The 18,026-nt window shown below is 36.4% G+C and overlaps 1 protein-coding gene across 4 annotated transcripts; it reads right to left on the reverse strand.

Moving 5' to 3' along the window:
• Window positions 1-14: 14 nt before the first annotated feature.
• Window positions 15-17,621, reverse strand: LOC127455092 (uncharacterized). Of its 4 annotated transcripts, XM_051722673.1 has the most exons (6): window positions 17,412-17,621; window positions 15,913-16,031; window positions 5,787-5,917; window positions 5,278-5,485; window positions 3,109-3,406; window positions 15-1,810 (listed from the first exon to the last, which is right to left on the reverse strand). In XM_051722673.1, exons 3-6 carry the CDS (start codon window positions 5,816-5,818, stop codon window positions 1,422-1,424), a joined length of 927 nt encoding a protein of 308 aa, XP_051578633.1. In that variant the 5' UTR covers window positions 5,819-5,917; window positions 15,913-16,031; window positions 17,412-17,621; the 3' UTR covers window positions 15-1,421. The 4 variants fall into 4 exon arrangements, with proteins under 4 accessions (XP_051578633.1, XP_051578636.1, XP_051578635.1 ...); XM_051722676.1 differs by lacking the exon at window positions 15,913-16,031 and having other exon boundaries at window positions 5,787-5,913; XM_051722675.1 differs by lacking the exon at window positions 15,913-16,031.
• Window positions 17,622-18,026: the final 405 nt, after the last annotated feature.

Raw genomic sequence — 18,026 nt, forward strand, 5'->3', positions numbered from 1 at the left:
GAAACTGTTTGGAAATGTGTTAAGTAATGAGAAAACCTCATCAATATGTTTTATTTGCTCCAAACTTCATAACAATATATTACTGTAGTTTTTGTAATGTAGGTTAAGAGCAAAATTTGTACATGAGTCCTAGGTTTTCTGCTTTTAAAATAACATGTATATTAATATTCTTAAATTGTGGCTATTTTTTTATTCACTGCTGAGATTCAAACCATACATTTTAGCAACGTGAAGACCTTTGTTGTGAACATATCTCACTGTGTAATAGCATACTCGGGTGAATCTCTCAGAGCATGTCAAGAACATCTCCGGGTCATATTTCACCCCCAACTCTACATTACATTTTTCTAAAAGAAAAATATGCATTTATTAGGACTTTTTGAGGCTTTTTTTGGCATTAATCAAATTAAGCACACTGTAATGTGTCTGGAATTTTTACTTTACAGCATTAATTAAAGGCTTTTTAAATAAAAAATGTTGCATTATGTTAATGAGAATTGGAGGAAATGTGCTTAATTTTCATAACAATAATGCCACAATGCAAAAAATAAAATAAAAATGATAATCTAAAAGGTTTTAAAAAATGGGCTTCATAGTTTCAGTGAAAGCCAAGTGAGCTGTCACACATTATATGTTTGCTGGTGGCATAACCATATAAATTAATGGATTACAATCTTGGCTCCGAAGAGGTTGTCATACCTCTGAATTCAGTTTTAATACTGTTGTAAACAGTATTACAACAATACTGATGCAGACAATTTTCTACAGTTGTATTGACCTCCTTTTGCAGTCATTGATTGGTTATTCTTAAAGGAATATTCCGGGTTCAAAAGAAGTTAAGTTCAATCGACAGCATTTGTGGCATAATGTAGATTACCACAAAAAAATAATTTCGACTCATCCGTCCTTTTCTTTAAAAAAAAAAAGCAAAATTCCAGGTTACAGTGAGGCACTTACAATGGAAGTGAATGGGGCAAATTCTTCTGTTAATACTTCTATTTTTTAAGTTGTAAAGTTCTTAAATCTTGTATTTACGGTCGTTTTAGGGTTTCCAGAATTACGTCGTCATGGCAATTAAGTTAACCAGAAAAAGTTAGTAACATAACATGCATAGTGTTTACATCTTGTGGCTATACTTTTGAAGAGTATTTTAATGTTTACAGATTGGCCCCATGCACTTCCATTGTAAGTGCCTCACTGTAACCCAGATGTCTACTTTTTTAAAAGGAGGGACAAGTCAAAATTAATTTTTGTGGTAATCAGTATTATGCCACAGATGCTGTCGATTGAGCTTAACTTGTATTAAACCTGGACTATTCCTTTGGTTGCTATACTGTATAGCTGGAGATTGGCCACTTATTTTTTTAATGATTGGTCGCTCCTCAGAATGGTCTACACTCTGATTGATCAGTCAGTTTGTCCTATAACACACTGAACAGGGGCAGCATCAGCCCTCTGGTAGCATGCAGCACAGCTGCTGGGAGAGCAGAGAAATATAACGCTGTTACGTCCACAAAGAGAAGCTGCACAGCACCCAGCAGCAACATCCCAAGCATGTATCCAAAAAAAAGCAGACTGTGCCAGCTGCCATCAATCAGTGCCTTTGGGCCATCAGGGTGCAAAACACACAGGAAGCCTAATAATAGACAACGTGTAACCGTGAGAGTGTAATACAGATCAAAGATTGAGGCATGCCCTCGCTCTGTTTGAGTGACTTTAGCTAGCCAGACAAGAGACAGGCTGTGGAGGACCAGGCTGAGAGGAGAGTAGACATATTCCAATACCTCCATCGTATGCAGTCCTTGACAGGCTGAAAAGAAAGGTATTGGAAGACATTAAAGGGATAGTTTATCCAAAAATTACAATTTTGTCATCATCATCACTTGTAACATTTAAAGTCTATGCTTTTATGTTTTTCACTTTAATTTTCCTTAAGTTCATCACACAATGCAATCGAATGTCTTAAAAGGCTTGGAATATAGTGCATGAAACACATAAACTCCCTTTATTGTGTTATTTTGTTATTCACAAGCTTCTTCCTCATCTATATAACATCTTAGGAAATGTTTTCCTTGTCACTCTGTTGCCTTTGACCTGCTCACTGGGGGGATTGTAAAGCATTTTTTTTTTTTTTCTATTTTCTGTAAAGCTGCTTTGGAGCAATTTATTATTGTTTTTGTTTTTTCAATTTCAGGTCATTTCATATCCCATGGGCTGATTTTTTACAATTTTAACTTTTTTCTTATTGTTATCTGAAGGTCACATTAACTGACTTAGAAACTTTTTACCTTGCCATCATTTATTTTTGGTACTTTTAAAACGGCTTTTCTGTGTAGAATTTATTGTTTTGGCCTTGTCCCAGACCAAGACTTTCAACATTAAACTATGAAAATCTATTACAAGAATACAAATTATTACATGTTTAAAACCATGCTAATATAAACAACAACAACAACAAAAAAATCAGTATTTATTATTTGACAAAAGTGTCAGTAAAGAGCACGCTTGAAATGAAATATGAAACAAGTGGTGTTTGAAGAAAACAAGAAATATATATATATATATAACTTGTGAGCAGAATATATTTATTGGGCATCATTTTGCTATATTATTCAAAAAGTTAATATTATTTAATGTATTTAGGACACATTAAATGTTAGATATGAATTAGCCTTAGCAAGACAATTTGTAGAAATTTCAGAAAAAAAAAAAATGATATAAATCTCCTGCAGTAAATGTATAGTACATACACTGTTGGACATTGTTAGTAGACAAATTAAACTAGTGAGAGTGTGTAAAAAATTCACAAAAATTTAAAGTGCCTGGAGTTGAAGGAAAAACAAATATACTGTAAAATAGTGCTAAACAAATAAAACTGAATTGAGTGGCTTGAAAGCCACTGGCCATTGCCGACTTTCATTTTTGGAAAAAAGCAGCTTGGACATTCTGCTAAATATCTTCTTTTGTGTATGAAAAAATCATACAGGTTTAAAAAGACTTGAGGGTAAGTAGATTATGGTAGGTATTCATTTTTGGGTGAACTATTCCTTTAATGCAAACACACACACACATAGAGCATTCCATTCCTCACCATTGAAGTTTTCATACCTGTGACGCTGACGGAGGCAACAGTGACAGCTGTTAGCAGACAGGAAACATGGATGGATCCAGGCATACTCAGCGCAAACAGATGACCCAAGCTCAGACTGACCAGTGGGAGGAAGCAGGCGATGAGTGGGTACAGACCAGAGTGGGCATTGGCCTCAGCCCAAAGGGCCAGAACACACTGGACACTACCACAGACCGCAGGCACGAACAAACGCTCGGCCAGCTTCAGTGAAACAGGCTTCAGGTGGATCAGACCTATACCGTGTAATGCCAGCAATGCCAGGAGATTTAGAAACACCTGGAAAATCAAATACTGTTTGAATGCACTGAGGAAACAAGTTTAAAAATTCAAAAAATTGAAGTTAAAAATTCAAAACCCCTAAATAACACTGGAGATTCACATGTGACATGTAGTGTCATAAAATCCTGGGAGTTATATAGTGTACAGTTGACTTTTCCTTGTGTACTTAAGGACAACCAAACCCACTTTCAAGGGAAATTGATAAACACAACTTAATTGACATAAAATGGCAAGTGACAGCAGTGTCATGCATGATATCCTTAATAAAAAACTATTTTGCAATGCACGTAGTAATTCAAACATATTTTAAGCATAGAGTATTAAAGGAATATTCCGGGTTCAATACAAATTAAGCTCAATTGACAGAATTTGTGGCATAATATTGATTACCACAAAAGATTTTTTAACTTGCCCTTCCTTTTCTTTAAAACAAAAAGCAAATATCTGGGTTACAGTGATTCACTTACAATAGAAGTGAATGGTGCCAGTCCATAAACATTAAAATACTCACTGTTTCAAAAGTATAGCCACAAGACATAAACAATGTGCATGCTAACATAATTTTAGTGTGATAAACCTTTTCTGTGTAAAGTTTTACTAGTTTTAACAGAAGAATTAATGTAAGTGCTTTTATAAATTTATAAGCTTCATTTCTGCCTTTAAACCCTCCAAAAATTGGCCCCATTCACTTCTATTGTAAGTGCCTCACTTTAACTTTTTTGAGAAAAGCAGGGATGAGTCGAAATAATTTTGTGTTGCATAACTTGTATTGTGAGCTTAACTTGTATTGAACTGGGAAAATTCCTTTGAGAGACAAGATAGTAAATTACTAAAAATGTACTTAAAATAAATGCTGACCAGTTACAACACCTAAAATATACACCTTCCTTTATACAGTGGCCTTAAGCTGAAATTGTCACAATACTTTTTGTCTTCATTTTGAACACTATATAAATTGTTTTATTATTTCAAGCCTAACAAACTTATTTTGTGAAATGGATCCTTGAAAAGTGTATGTGCAATGCTACTTGCTTTTATATTTTGTTATCTAATGCAATAATATTCAGACATTTTTATGTGTGAATTAAGTGTCTAAATACTTTTTGGGGTTACTGTATATCAACCTAAAATCTTGATGTTGGATAAAAACTGGTTTATGTACATGTTATTTGTCATTCACTTCCTGTTTTACTTATATAGCCAGCCATAATATGCTAACACACTGAAGGACTCCACCAGTTTATAGCACTAATCCAGTGATCACATGGAACACAACTGATGACTCATCTGAGAACTGCTCAGTCTTGCCATTTTACACCCTTCAAATCATAACAATATGTACACGTTTAGATATAACTTGACACTGATGATGATGATGATGATCTGATATATAGGCCCTGGAATCTATGTAAATTTCACAGTTATGCAGAACTTTATTATGATCCATTTGTAAATGATAATTTGCAATATAAATAATAATAAACCTGCACTGGAGCGTCATTTTTGAATGAATGCAAGCGCAAATAAGTTTTGATAGGTAGAGTGGAAGGGAAGATTTTCACTAAATAACAAATTACATTTCAATATATAGCTTAAAAAAACTTAAGAGTCATATGGGCTACTGTTATGGTACTTTCTTGGAGCTTGACAGCCCTAGTCGGGCAGCTTACATATTTTACAAATGTAATATATTTGTTTGTGTTCTGCAGACAAAAGAAAAACTGCAGGTTTGGAATAACATGATTGTGAATTAATCATAACTCACGTTATAACATCTTATACGTTTTCGAAAGGCAACTTTAAATTGAGTGTATTCAAGTACATATAACTGATGGTCTGAGAAAGATATAGCTATGTGGGCAAAGTACCTGTATGAATGCAAGTGGCACTGCATAAGGGTAATGATACTGGGGAATGAAGATCCTGCATACAAAGCTGTGTAGATTATCTGCCAGAGCGTACAAAATCACAGCCACCAGGGCGGCGATGCAGAGCAGAAGTGGCACCAGTGGTTTACATACATCATAAATACAAGCTCTCAGTGCATGTGGAGTATGCATCTGCCACCATGCAGAACTGAAAAAAGACATGAACAGACAGGCACATAAACAGTAAAATTATTCTGCCCGAATAGTGCAATTATTTTTGCACCGTTTATATGTGTAAACCACATCAACAATACTGATAATATAATAATATGGCATTATCTCACAAGCATTAATGATAAAGATGTTCATTTGTTTTAGATGGCCATGATATGCATCAAATTAACAAACAGTGAACAGACTGATTAAATATTTATAATCACAAACTTTAATTTAATTTAATGAGCTCCTTGCTCGTTAAAGCTATCAGTCAGATGTAAATTTGTTCTCACCATCTGGACACCAGAGTTTGCCAGGGGTCCATACTGGTGGTCCAGCCACCTCAGGACAGGCAGAATGGAATTCGGTTTTGATTTCGTACCCCTTTATAGTATCAGGGGTTGGAGAATGGATGTAAAACTACCTGCAAACAGAGACACTGTGAGTTGCTAAACATCATTTGACTTGAGAAAAATATTTGCTATACTGTATATATTTTGCTATTTATGAATAACTAAACAAATAATGGATAATTTTTGCCATTTAATAAGCAATACAGTTCAGTCACACAAGTACTGGGCTTAAAACACAGCCATGTCAAATAAATTAATAAATAATGTAAGAATATATATATATATATATATATAAAAAACTCTATAATAAGATGCTTATAAAATATATAATATAAAAAAATAATACAATGTACAGAAAAAGAAAACAAATGCAAGAAAATATAATAAACTATTTAAAAAAAATATATACAAATATAGAATAAACTGGTAATAACATGTATAATATAAAAATATAATTAACTGCTAAGAATGGAAAATTAAAACAAATAAAACAATATATGTCAAATATATAATATGCAAAAAGCGATGCAAGAAAATATAATAAACTATTAAAGAAAAATATAAAAATATAGAATAAACTGATAATAACATACATAATATAGAAATATAATAAAATGTTAAGAAAGGAAACTTTAAATAAAAGAAAATAAAATATGCAAAAATATAATAAACTATTTAATAAAACTCTTTAATAAGATGTTTTTTAAATATATAATACAAAAATATTAAACAACATTAAGAAAAGAAAAAAGATGCAAGAATAATTTAAGAATATACAATAAAGTGGTTATAACATACATACATACATATACACACACACACACACACACACATATATATATATATATATATATATATATATATATATATATATATATATATATATATGTTAACAAAATATGTATATAAAAATATAATAGGCTCAAATGTTACGAAAAAAAGAAAAGCAAAAAAAAAAAAAAAAAAAAATTTATTTGATTATTAAGGCAAAAAATGTAGACAGTGGCAACTCACATAACTTGGTTGTCATGAGATCTTGTTATTCCGTTATGCTGTTCTCCTCTAGCGCTGTCTCGATCAATACAGTGAATGTTCATAACCCACCGATTATTTCTCTAGATCACTGTTATTTCTCTCCACCGCCGCGACACGTCCGAAAATTACGCACAAGATTAGAGAAAAGCGAGGTAAATGTATTTCAACCACGGATGGACTAAAAATGTGCTTAGTCGGTGTCTATAATGAGGAACCGAGCACGACTGGACTTCGGTCTGTTGTCAACCTGGGACTGAGAAAAATAAAAAGTTTGTCTGACTGCTGCTCTTGCTGACGAAACGTTTTCTTTCACGCCCACTGTTTGACTGATTTGGTGCCTTTAAAAATCAGTCATATCCTGGATGTAATACTCATCCTTCTGTTTCTCCTCTTTCGTTTGAATCTATAGCAAATAATGTTTGTGTGATATACTCGAGGCAGAGGACATGCTGAGTTAATGATTGAACACGTCACCTCGCAGCAGTAAAAGGTAATTGGGTCGCTGACACCCGCACCATGATCATGTTGTGCTGCATCTGGCACAAATAATTAAGATAACAGGTGACTCACCATTTAAGGGCATGTTGTTGTAAAAAAAAATTATAATAATATTTTGCGACAGAATATAAAAATGTAATAGTTTAAGGTTATTGCTTTAACTCATTATTTACTTCAGAAGATGTTCTAATTTTCCCTCTATTGCAAATATAGCTATAAACAGACAGAATAAGGACACTTATGCTTCACTGTATTATTGTTGATTTGTGTGTATTATTATTATTATTATTTTTACACATCGGCAGATTGACTACACCAAGGACTGATGTATGTGTAGACTTATCCACAGTTTTCCTGAGCAACTGCTGGCGGCGCCATTATGATTCTAATGGTCTGTTTTGTATTTCTGGTCTCGAGACGCCAAGTAAAAACTGCTAAAACGAGCGATCCAGAGGAGAACAACAACCATTTTAGTGTCACTTGGTGTAAAAATGAATTTCAGGCTCAATGATCAATGATTGTGTTGTTGTTTGCTGTCATAACAACTCAGAATAATTAATGATATCAACATAACTAACCTCTGAGCATCGCTTCATGACATCTACACACTGAGGTGAGGCACTGTCTATAAAAAACGGTCATCTCGACTCTGTAAAAAGTATCAGCATGTTTTTTGTCAAATTTTACAAATGTGATACCTTAAACATTACATTACTCATTAAGACAATACGCTGGAGACCTAAAATTTAAAAAAGTCAAATCGTGGAACACTTCCGCGTTCAGGAAAAAGGTGGATATATAAGCAGTATTGGGCAAGCGTCACAAAAAATTTAGCGAGCTAAGCTACCAACTACTCAACAGAAAAATGTATTAAGCTAAGCTAAAAGCTACACTTCAGAGAAAGTAGCAAGTTACACTACAAGCTACACACCAAAAGTAGCTTGTTACATTTAAGCTACTTCATTTTTTTCAAGTGCAAATGCACAGAGCATACTGTCATAGCCAAAGCACCTAAAAGACGTTTTCACGTGACATTTATCAAAGCCATGATACAGTATATTACAGCTTAGTGCAATACAGTATACAAGTATACAGTAGGTGCAATACGTATGTGCACGTAAAAAAACAAACATGTAAATTCATATTTAGACATATACAAACCCATGTGTTCAACATGTAAAATCACTTTTTTACATTTTTAGTTTTCATATTTCTACTACTACCACTACAAACACGTCAGTATGAAAAATCAAAATTTTTACATTTTGTTGTTTTATATTTATATTACTACCTCTACAAACCCATACCCATTTATACATCATTTCATTTGCACATTCCCGTAAAAAAACTTTTTGTGCTGGTTCCGCCTAGCGGAGTAACACTCCTTCGGGACAGTTTTGTGGATGAATCTGCACGTTCTTTGTGCTTATGCCTTCTATTGGCTGGAGTTTGTTTTGTGGAGTATTTCTTGCAAGACATTGGCTTGATTAGGTCATTTGTTGCACTCATGTAGCAGCTGAATGGGCCAGCTCACTGAACATTCGTTTGACTGCCCGAGGAAACTGAGCACCTTTTTCTTCCTTTTTGTGCTTGTTCCGCCTAGTGGCTGGAGTTTGTTTTGTGGAGTAACACACCTTTGGGACAGTTATGTGGATGGATCTACATGCTCTTTGTGTTTATTCTGCCTACTGGCTGGAGTTTGTTTTATAGATTATCTTTTGTTGTGTAATTCTGTCTCACAACATTTTTATAGAAACTCTGGACTTAAGCAAACCGACGGCAAGTTGTCACAGGGGCTCTTGTAGGCGTACATAGACTGTTTGAGTTTAGAGGGATGGACACCAGTTGGTGCTGTCGTACGCTGGGTTAATGCGCACATTTTTCTTTTTTCTGTTTGTTTGGTTCTGGGGGAAGTTCGGGGTTTGATTGTTGCACTAATGTTGGAATGTGGTCTTTATAATTTTGTTTTTTATACACAATCTATTTTTTCTCATATGTCAAAATGTCAAATGTTAATATGAGTGGATTGTCTATCTCCACGTGGAATGTGAATGGGTTGGGGAACCCCATAAAAAGAACGAAGGTTATTTATCTTCTTAAGCGTAAGAAATATGATATAGTGTTTCTTCAAAAACGCATCTTTCACTGCAGGAAGCTGAAAAATTTGGGAAAATATGGGGTGGACATGTCTTTAGTGCTGGCTCAAGTAAGAGCAGGGGAGTCAATACACTGATAAGTAAACATCTACAATTCAAATGTCTCAAACAGATTAAAGATAAATTAGGTAGAGTCAATATTGTTTTAGCTGAAATTCAGGGGCAAAGTCTTATTTTGGCTAATATTTATGCACCTAACGTTGATGATCAGGGCTTTTTTGTAGATCTTGAAGGGATGTTGCAAGCCACTGGAACCCCTCATGATATAATATTGGGAGGAGACTTTAATCTTTTGATGGACTCAGTCCTTGACCATAGTGAAGCAAAAGTGTGTAAGTCCACTAGAGCAACATTGACGCTTCACAGGATGTGTACAAATCTTGGTCTTTCAGATATTTGAAGAATTTTGAACCCATCTGGGTGGGACTATAAATGTCTTTTCATCAGTGCATAAGATTTACTCTAGAATAAAAAAATAATTTTATATCCTCTGTGGGCATGGCTTGGGAGGCACTTAAGGCAGTTCTTAGGGGCTGGATCATACAGTATGCCGCATTCACCAAAAAATCCAAAGCACAAGAACTCGTGGAATTGGAAGGGAATATTAAAAGTGCTGAAGCAGAGCTGAAGCAGCGAATGTCGTCTAATGGCCTCAGAGAATTGACCCGACTGAAATACAGATATAATACTATTTTGTCGCGGAAGGTGGAGTTTTGGCTATTCAGGGCAAGACAGTCATACTTTGAGTCGGGAGACAAGGCAGGAAAACTTCTGGCTACCATTCCCTCAGTGAAATCTGCTGGTGGTGAAATATTTACCTCAACCATTGATATTAATAATGCTTTTAAAGAATTCTATCTTGATCTCTATAGTTCCACATCTTCGTCTACTGATGAGGATATTAGAAACTTTGTGGAACCATTAGAACTTCCTAAACTGACAACGGAGCAAAAAAATTATCTTGATTCTGAGATAACCTTGGAGGAGCTTGGCGAGGTAATTAAGGCCTTGCCTACAGGCAAGGCTCCGGGGCCAGATGGCTTTGCCACTGAATTTTTTCGATCGTATGCTACAGAACTGCCTCCACTTTTGCTAGAAGTTTATATGGAATTATTAAAGAATTCCGCTGACTACCACACCTGGAGTCGCAAGTTTGAATCCAGGGCATGCTGAGTGACTCCAGTCAGGCTTCCTAAGCAACCAGTTGGCCCGGTTGCTAGGGTGGGTAGAGTCATGTTGGGTTAACCTCCTTGTGGTCGCTATAGTGTGTGGTTCTTGCTCTTGGTGGGGCACGTGCTGAGTTGTGCGTGGATGCCGCGGAGAATAGTGTGAAGCCTCCACACGCACTAGGTCTCTGTGGTAATGTGCTCAACAAGCCATGTGATAAGATGTGCGGATTGACGGTCTCAGACGCGGAGGCAACTGAGATTCGTCCTCTGCCACCCGGATTGAGGCGAGTCACTATGCCACCACGAGGATCTAGAGTGCATTGGGAATTGGGCATTCCAAATTGGGGAGAAAATCCAAAAAAGAAAGCTTCTGCCAACCATGACGCAAGCCCGGATCAGTCTGATTCTTATAAAGGACAAAGATCCAAGCGAGTGTAAGAGTTACTGTTCAATTTCCCTGATCCAGCTAGACGTTAAAATATTGTCAAAAATTTTGACTAACCGATTAAGTAAAGTTATGACATCTCTTATACCTATAGATCAGGTGGTATTTATTCAGGGCCGTAACTCTTCTGATAACTTTAGGCATTTCATTAATGTCATGTGGGCAGTGGCGAACGATCAGACTCTGGTCGCTGCCATCTCACTTGACGCCGAAAAGGCGTTTGATATGGTAGAATGGGATTATCTTTTTCAGATTTTGGAAATGTACGGGTTCGGGAATACTTTTATTGGGTGGATTAAGTTACTTTATAGACACCCGGTAGTGGCGCTTCAAACAAATTGATTAATTTCAGATTATTTTACTCAGGATAGGGGCACCTGGCAGGGTTGCCCTCTTTCCCCCTTATTGTTCTGTCTTGCCTTGGAACCTGATGTTATATATTGCACTTCCTGGGGTTTTCAGGTGAGAAAGTTTAAGTAGGTTTGTGTCATTATTATAATTTCTCAATTAAAAAATGCAAAGATTAACATTAATAATGAAACAAACATTTCTGTCTGGATCTGTGTGTTCATGCAAGACAGATGGCAAGCAGCCGGATCCACAAAATAAATGGTGAAATGTACTGTGGGCAAACAAGCACATTATCTGTGACAGGTGGGTGTGAATGCTAGAACAGAGAGTCAATGCAGTGTCACCATGACAACCTAGCATTAAATAATCAGATCAAATATCTAAGTGAACTCAGCAATACAATGAGTGCCAGCTTAATAAATTAAACATATCCTTAAAGAACCCATTTAAGGTTATATTTAATTAATTGACCGCCCTGACATATAATGGTTTAGAGTTACTTAACATTCCCTAATACAAAGCATTACATCATCTGTAGACTTGCTATAAACAACACTTTTCTAATACCTTGGTAATTTGTTCTTAAAGATGCACTCAGTAATTTATTTTTGTGTTAACAGACTGTAACGGGGGTTAAAATGGGAAAGGAGGAGGCGGGAACAGGCTGAACAGTCAAAGTAATATTTAATGTAAAATTAAAACATAAAGAAACAAAACACACACACGGCAGCTGCGTGTGGCTCTCTCTCTCTCTCCCGAACTGCCGCATCCAGCTGCCTTTATCCCTCTCCTCCGCGGATTAGTCCGATTAGGGGCCGGGCGTGCAGTCACGGGGGGAACCCCCGTCATAATAAATAAATAAAAATAACTAAACAAACTTATGAAAGGGATGCGAAGACAAAGAAGAAGGAGAAGAAAAAAAAAGATTACAGTGCTTTACCAAGTAATATAAGGGATGCCAGTGAGGCTTTAAACTACAATCATACAAATCCTCTTATTAAGATGGAAGCAATGTCAAGTCCTATATATGAAAAAAAGGTGTCCCAAATTTGGCGAAATATTGCATCCTTATCATGAACCCTACATGTCAAATAATCTAGAGACACATATTCAAGAATAATCCTATTCCACATCTTATCAGTCGAAGCTTTGTCCGAAATCCACTGCAAAAGTATACATTTTCTGGCATAAAAAGTGAGAATATTAAAGAGCTTTGTCTTGTGTACAGTAAGACCCAAAGAATAACATATTCCTAGTAAATAATATGCAGGGTCCGGAACCAAGGAGACCTCCAATATCTTGTTCATCTCTTCAGTAACTTTACACCAGAACCTTTGAATCTAATTAAAAAAAAAAAAAAGATTCCCTATTTCTGTCTTGCATTTAGAACACAGAGGGGAGAGATCAGCCCTAAATCTACTGTGTTGGGCAGGAGATATGTGCGCTCTATGAAGAATTTTAAGCTGGATTGCTCTCACTCTATTACAAACACTCAGAGACTTTGCATTTGTCCAGGCCATGTCCCATTCATCATCAGAAATTGTAATATCAAGTTTTTTCTCCCAGATTTTTTAAGACAATGTGTAGATATATTCTTAGTCATAGACAGACCGAGTCTCAAAAAGCTGTTCTTCAAGGTTTGATGAACTCACATCAGATAGAAGACCTTTAGAAGCCCAATATTGAAATTGCATATCAGTCATGCCTGGAGGAAAATCTGGGTTCTTGCAAATTGAGCTAAAGACTGATGTTATGGACGACCTTCCCTCAATTCGCCATATGGATTGCCACGCCCTGACTGTGTTCAGAGTAATGGGATTTGTACACACTGATTGAACCACACATTTTTGAGTGGGATCTGTAATTGGGTGGATTCTATATCAAGCCAAAGTGAGTCTGGGTCCTCAGCTATCCATGTATTAATATATCGCAGGTGGGTACTAAGCTGATATGTTTTGATGTCTGGGAGACATAACCCCCCCATGTCTTCCGGAAGACGTAATATATTAATTCGAAGACGGGGTCTTTTCTTTGCCCATATGAATGAACTAAACCATCTGTCCACCTCTTTCACCATTTTCTGTGAGAAGAGTATTGGAATCATCTGACATGAATACAATAATGTAGGCAACACATTCATTTTTAAAAGGGCAATACGCCCTATCCAAGAAATAGGAAGCATATTCCATCTTTCCAAATCAAGTTTGATATGGCTGAGAAATTTTAAATTTAAATTAAACATCTGATTGAACTTAGGCGATATATGTATCCCCAGGTATACAAAACCTGACGGAGACCACTTAAATGGAAAGGACATTAAGGATGTATGAGCGCCTTCCAAACTACCCAATTGCATAGCCTCAGATTTACCAAAATTAATCTTATAACCAGAAAAAAATGCTAAATTCCGTAACAACATCAATAAGAGTACTTGTTGAAACCTCTGGCCTGGTTAAGAAAATAAGAATATCATCAGCATAAAGAGTAATTTTATGTTGCCTATTGGCTACATTAAAACCATGTATTTCGGGATTAGTCCTGATTGCTTCGGCCAGAGGCTCAATTATTAATGTGAACAAAAGGGGCGAGAGTGGACAACCCTGACGTGTTCCCCTATCAATCCAAAAACTATCAGAGCGCAGACCATTTGTTATAACAGCTGCTAAAGGGTTCATGTATTATAATTTGACCCAATTAATGAAATTGTCGCTCAACCTGAATTTTGACAATGTATAAAAAAGGTAAGGCCATTCGACACGATCGAACGCTTTTTCTGCATCCATAGAAATCACAAGACTGTCCACTTTAAGCTGTTGTGAGAGCTGAAGGACATTTAACATCTATGCATATTATTAGTGGAATTACGACCTCTAATAAAGACTGTTTGATCATTATTAATAAGATAGGGTAATAAGCCTTCTAACCTAGACGCAAGGATTTTAGACAAGATCTTAAAGTCAGTGTTTAAAAGAGATATTGGCCTGTAGGAGGCGCAATCTTCAGGTGATTTCCCTTTTTTAATAATAAAGCAATATTTGCTTCCCGAAGAGGAATAAATTTTTCCAGGAATAATTAAACATTTCTAGGAGCGAGTCAGCTAAGATTTCCCTAAATTCTTTATAAAATTCATTACTCAAGCCATCCTGTCCTGGGGATTTGCCCGTCTGCAGTCCCTTAATGACTGGCAATACTTCCTCTTTCGAGATAGGATTATTAAGGGCTGTTTGTTGTTTAGCACTTAAAGAAGGAAGATTTATTTTAGTAAAGAAAACATCCATAAGATTTGTTGATCCTCCCGAAGTCTCAGATTTATATACATTTTAAAAAAACTTTACAAAGCTATTATTAATAATTGAAGTATTAGAAGAGGGATGCCCTAACTGGTCTTTTATTGACAAAATTGTTTGGGAGTCTGCCTTTTTCTTAATAAGGTGTGCTAGATATTTCCCTGCCTTGTCACCATGTTCATAAAGCCTTTGTTTAGCAACTCTAATCCTCTTCTTCTCAGCCTGTACCACAAACAAAGAACTTAAAGATGAACGTAAAGCAATAATTTCTTTCAATCTATCTGAATTTGGGTTCTGAGTGTATTCAGCTTCCGTTCTTTTAATTTTAGCCTCCAAAATTACTCTCTGATCTGCGTGTTTTCTCTTTTTATTAAATGTATAAGAGATTATCAAGCCCCTTGAAAAGGCTTTTATCGTTTCCCACAAAAGAGATTTATCACTTGTAGAAGGGCCATTAATAGTCAGAAATACCTGAAATTCTGAGACAAAATAAGACGTAAAAGCACTATCCTTAAAAATAAAAGGGTTAAGTCGCCAATGCTTAGCTTGAACTGAATGATCACGGGGCTTCAAATGCAAAAAAACAGGTGCATGGTCTGAAATGATGATATTACCAATTGAGCTGCCTTCTATAGAGTGCAGTATTTGTTTAGGGGCAAAAAAATAATCTATTCTCATATGGCAAGAATGCTGTTTAGAGAAAAAGGTAAATTCTTTATCATCTGGATGTTGGACTCGCCACACATCCACAAAGCCCAAATCCTCACCTAATGAATTAATAAATTTAGCTTGAAAAGTGGGGGCTGAAGTGCCAGTGGTCAACTTGTCTATAACAAGATTCAAATGACAATTAAAATCTCCACCCACTAACGAGCAGTCCACTTTACATTCTAGCAGCTTAGCAAACGCATTGGTTAGAACATCACATGAATGACCAGGGGGGGAAGTACATATTCATAATAGCTATTTCTTCCCCAAACATTACCCCCTTCACAATCACAAATCGACCATATATCCCTAATAAAACAATGCTAAATACGTCTAAAGTAAACTGAAAAGGAGTAATAATAGAAAAACAAAACATAGAACACAGAACTATAATACAAAAAAAAGTGTATACCGTACTTGAGTATGAGTCCAGCATTACACAGAGTTGGTTCAATAACACCCAGTGTGTACGGGGATCCTGGACGACAAAAGATCAGTCCAATTGATGCAAATGCCCAGGCTTCACTCGCATCCATCTTGTCCAAACAAAAAGGAGCATAATGTATACCAACTCAAAGGAAAAAAAAAAAAAAAAAAAAAAAAAACACGAACATATCGTGTTCTGACTTATGATTTCAGTGTTGTGCATAGTCATAAGATATCTTCAAAAGATCTCTAGGCAATACAAAAGGCGCAATTTTTTTCAGGTAGGCTTGGATATTTCACTCAATTACAGCAAATAGCTGTCCACCTCCGATGGGTCAGCAAAGACCTTAACATCTCCCTGATATCGCACTTTGAGAAGGGCAGGGTAAATCTGAGCATATGTCGCGCCTATGGCCCTCAGTTTTTTCCTGACATCGTCAAACCTCTTGTGTTTACGTATGATGGCTGCAGAAAAATCTTGATAGATTCTCAACTTAGAATTTTCAACCATTAGTGCTTGATCGCCTGAATCCCTTGCCGTGACGACAACACACTCTTTATCCAAATAATTATGAAATCTCACCAGGACTGCACGGGGATATTGAGACGTTGATTTAACAGGCCCAGCGGGAACACGATGTGCCCTTTCAATCTTCAGTCGCCCTGTTTTCGTTGAAATATTCAGAACACTCGGAAGCCAAGATTCGAAAAACTTTACGGGGCGATCGCCCTCCATCTTCTCAGCAAGCCCGATAATGCGTACATTTTTCCTTCTCCCTCTCTTCTCCAAGTCATCCAAATTGTCATCTGTATTTTGTTGATTCATGTCTTTTATTTTGATAAGTTAGTTCCTGTTCCCTTGTCATGTGATTTCATGTTTTCCCTCCATGTTCATGTGTCATGTTTTCATTGGTTTGTTTAATTATCTTGTTATCAGTTCTGTCTATTCACTGGTTTATGTTCCCCCATGTCCATGTATTTAAGCCTCATGTTTTCCATTGTGTCTTTGTCAAGTATTGAATGTATGTGGATGTGTTTTGTGCTACGTAGTCAAGTTTAGTCAAGTCAAGCCATGTTATGTCAAGTTGTTTATGTTTGTTTTGTTTAGTCATCACGTTTGGATTACTGCACTTGTAAATAAACTGCACTTGGGTTCTCTACACTTCGTCATCGTCTTCGTCATTGCCATTGCCAGCAGCAGAAACATCGTTACACAAATGCTCTACCAGCTCACAGGTGTGTTTCTCCAGCATCTTCAATTTGCCCTCGGCTGGGGAAATAGCATCCTCTACGGCTGATATGTGATGCTCAGCTTCGGCGATCCGCTTCTCGTGGCTATCAAATCTTTCGCTAAGCTGTTGCAACATTTGAGAGAGTGGACTTATCTTTTCATCGATTACTTTCAAAATATTGTCCGTAATTTCGGTGATCGCTAAACGATGAGCGGAATCAGATGGATTGTTAGCATATGGGCTAGTCCCGGCACTGACCTCGTCCAGCCGAGTAGACTCAGATTCAGGTTTGCTCGAGTTTTTGGTGTTCCTTTGAGGCATACTGTTCGGCTGTCTCCGAAAATATGCGTCTATACCTCCAGCCGTACTTAAACTGACACTCGCTCCTTTTCAAAATAATAAAGAAAATGAATACGCTGAGCCGTAGTGCCTGCAAAACACGACCGCCCTCTAAGCCGCCATCTTGAACCCCCTCTCCTCGGCCGATTAGCCCGTCCCGATTAGCAGTGTCCCAAATGACGCACTATACACTATACACTTACAATGTACTAACTCAGTCCCTTCCGCTACGTATGGCAAGTGTGTGGTTTGGGGCATCCCAAACCGCACACTTCTGCACTATTCTACGTTATTTTGTCATTACGTCATTTTGAAAGTAGTTTGAGTAGTATGTTAACACTGAATATGCAACAAAAATATGTGTAATATGAGTACTTGGATGATGCACTTTTTCAACCGTCAAAACCTAGCGTGGAATGTTGGACACTTCATGCAAAATGTTTATTTTTCTCTCTGAAATTTTTTTTTCTCTTGAACTGCAAATAAATTATAAGTCATTAATAAACCCCTATTTTTTTTACTCCCAATTTGGAA

The sequence above is a fragment of the Myxocyprinus asiaticus genome, chromosome 17, assembly GCF_019703515.2.
Source record: "Myxocyprinus asiaticus isolate MX2 ecotype Aquarium Trade chromosome 17, UBuf_Myxa_2, whole genome shotgun sequence".
NCBI lineage: Eukaryota > Metazoa > Chordata > Actinopteri > Cypriniformes > Catostomidae > Myxocyprinus > Myxocyprinus asiaticus.

Coding starts and splice junctions, on each gene's coding strand:
- LOC127455092 (XM_051722676.1), bottom strand. CDS start 5,818: ATGGACCCCTGGCAAACTCTGGTGTCCAGATG. Junction 5,486..5,786: donor CAAACTCTGGTGTCCAGATG/GTGAGAACAAAT, acceptor GTCTTTTTTCAG/TTCTGCATGGTGGCAGATGC. Junction 3,407..5,277: donor TGCCACTTGCATTCATACAG/GTACTTTGCCCA, acceptor TTGATTTTCCAG/GTGTTTCTAAATCTCCTGGC.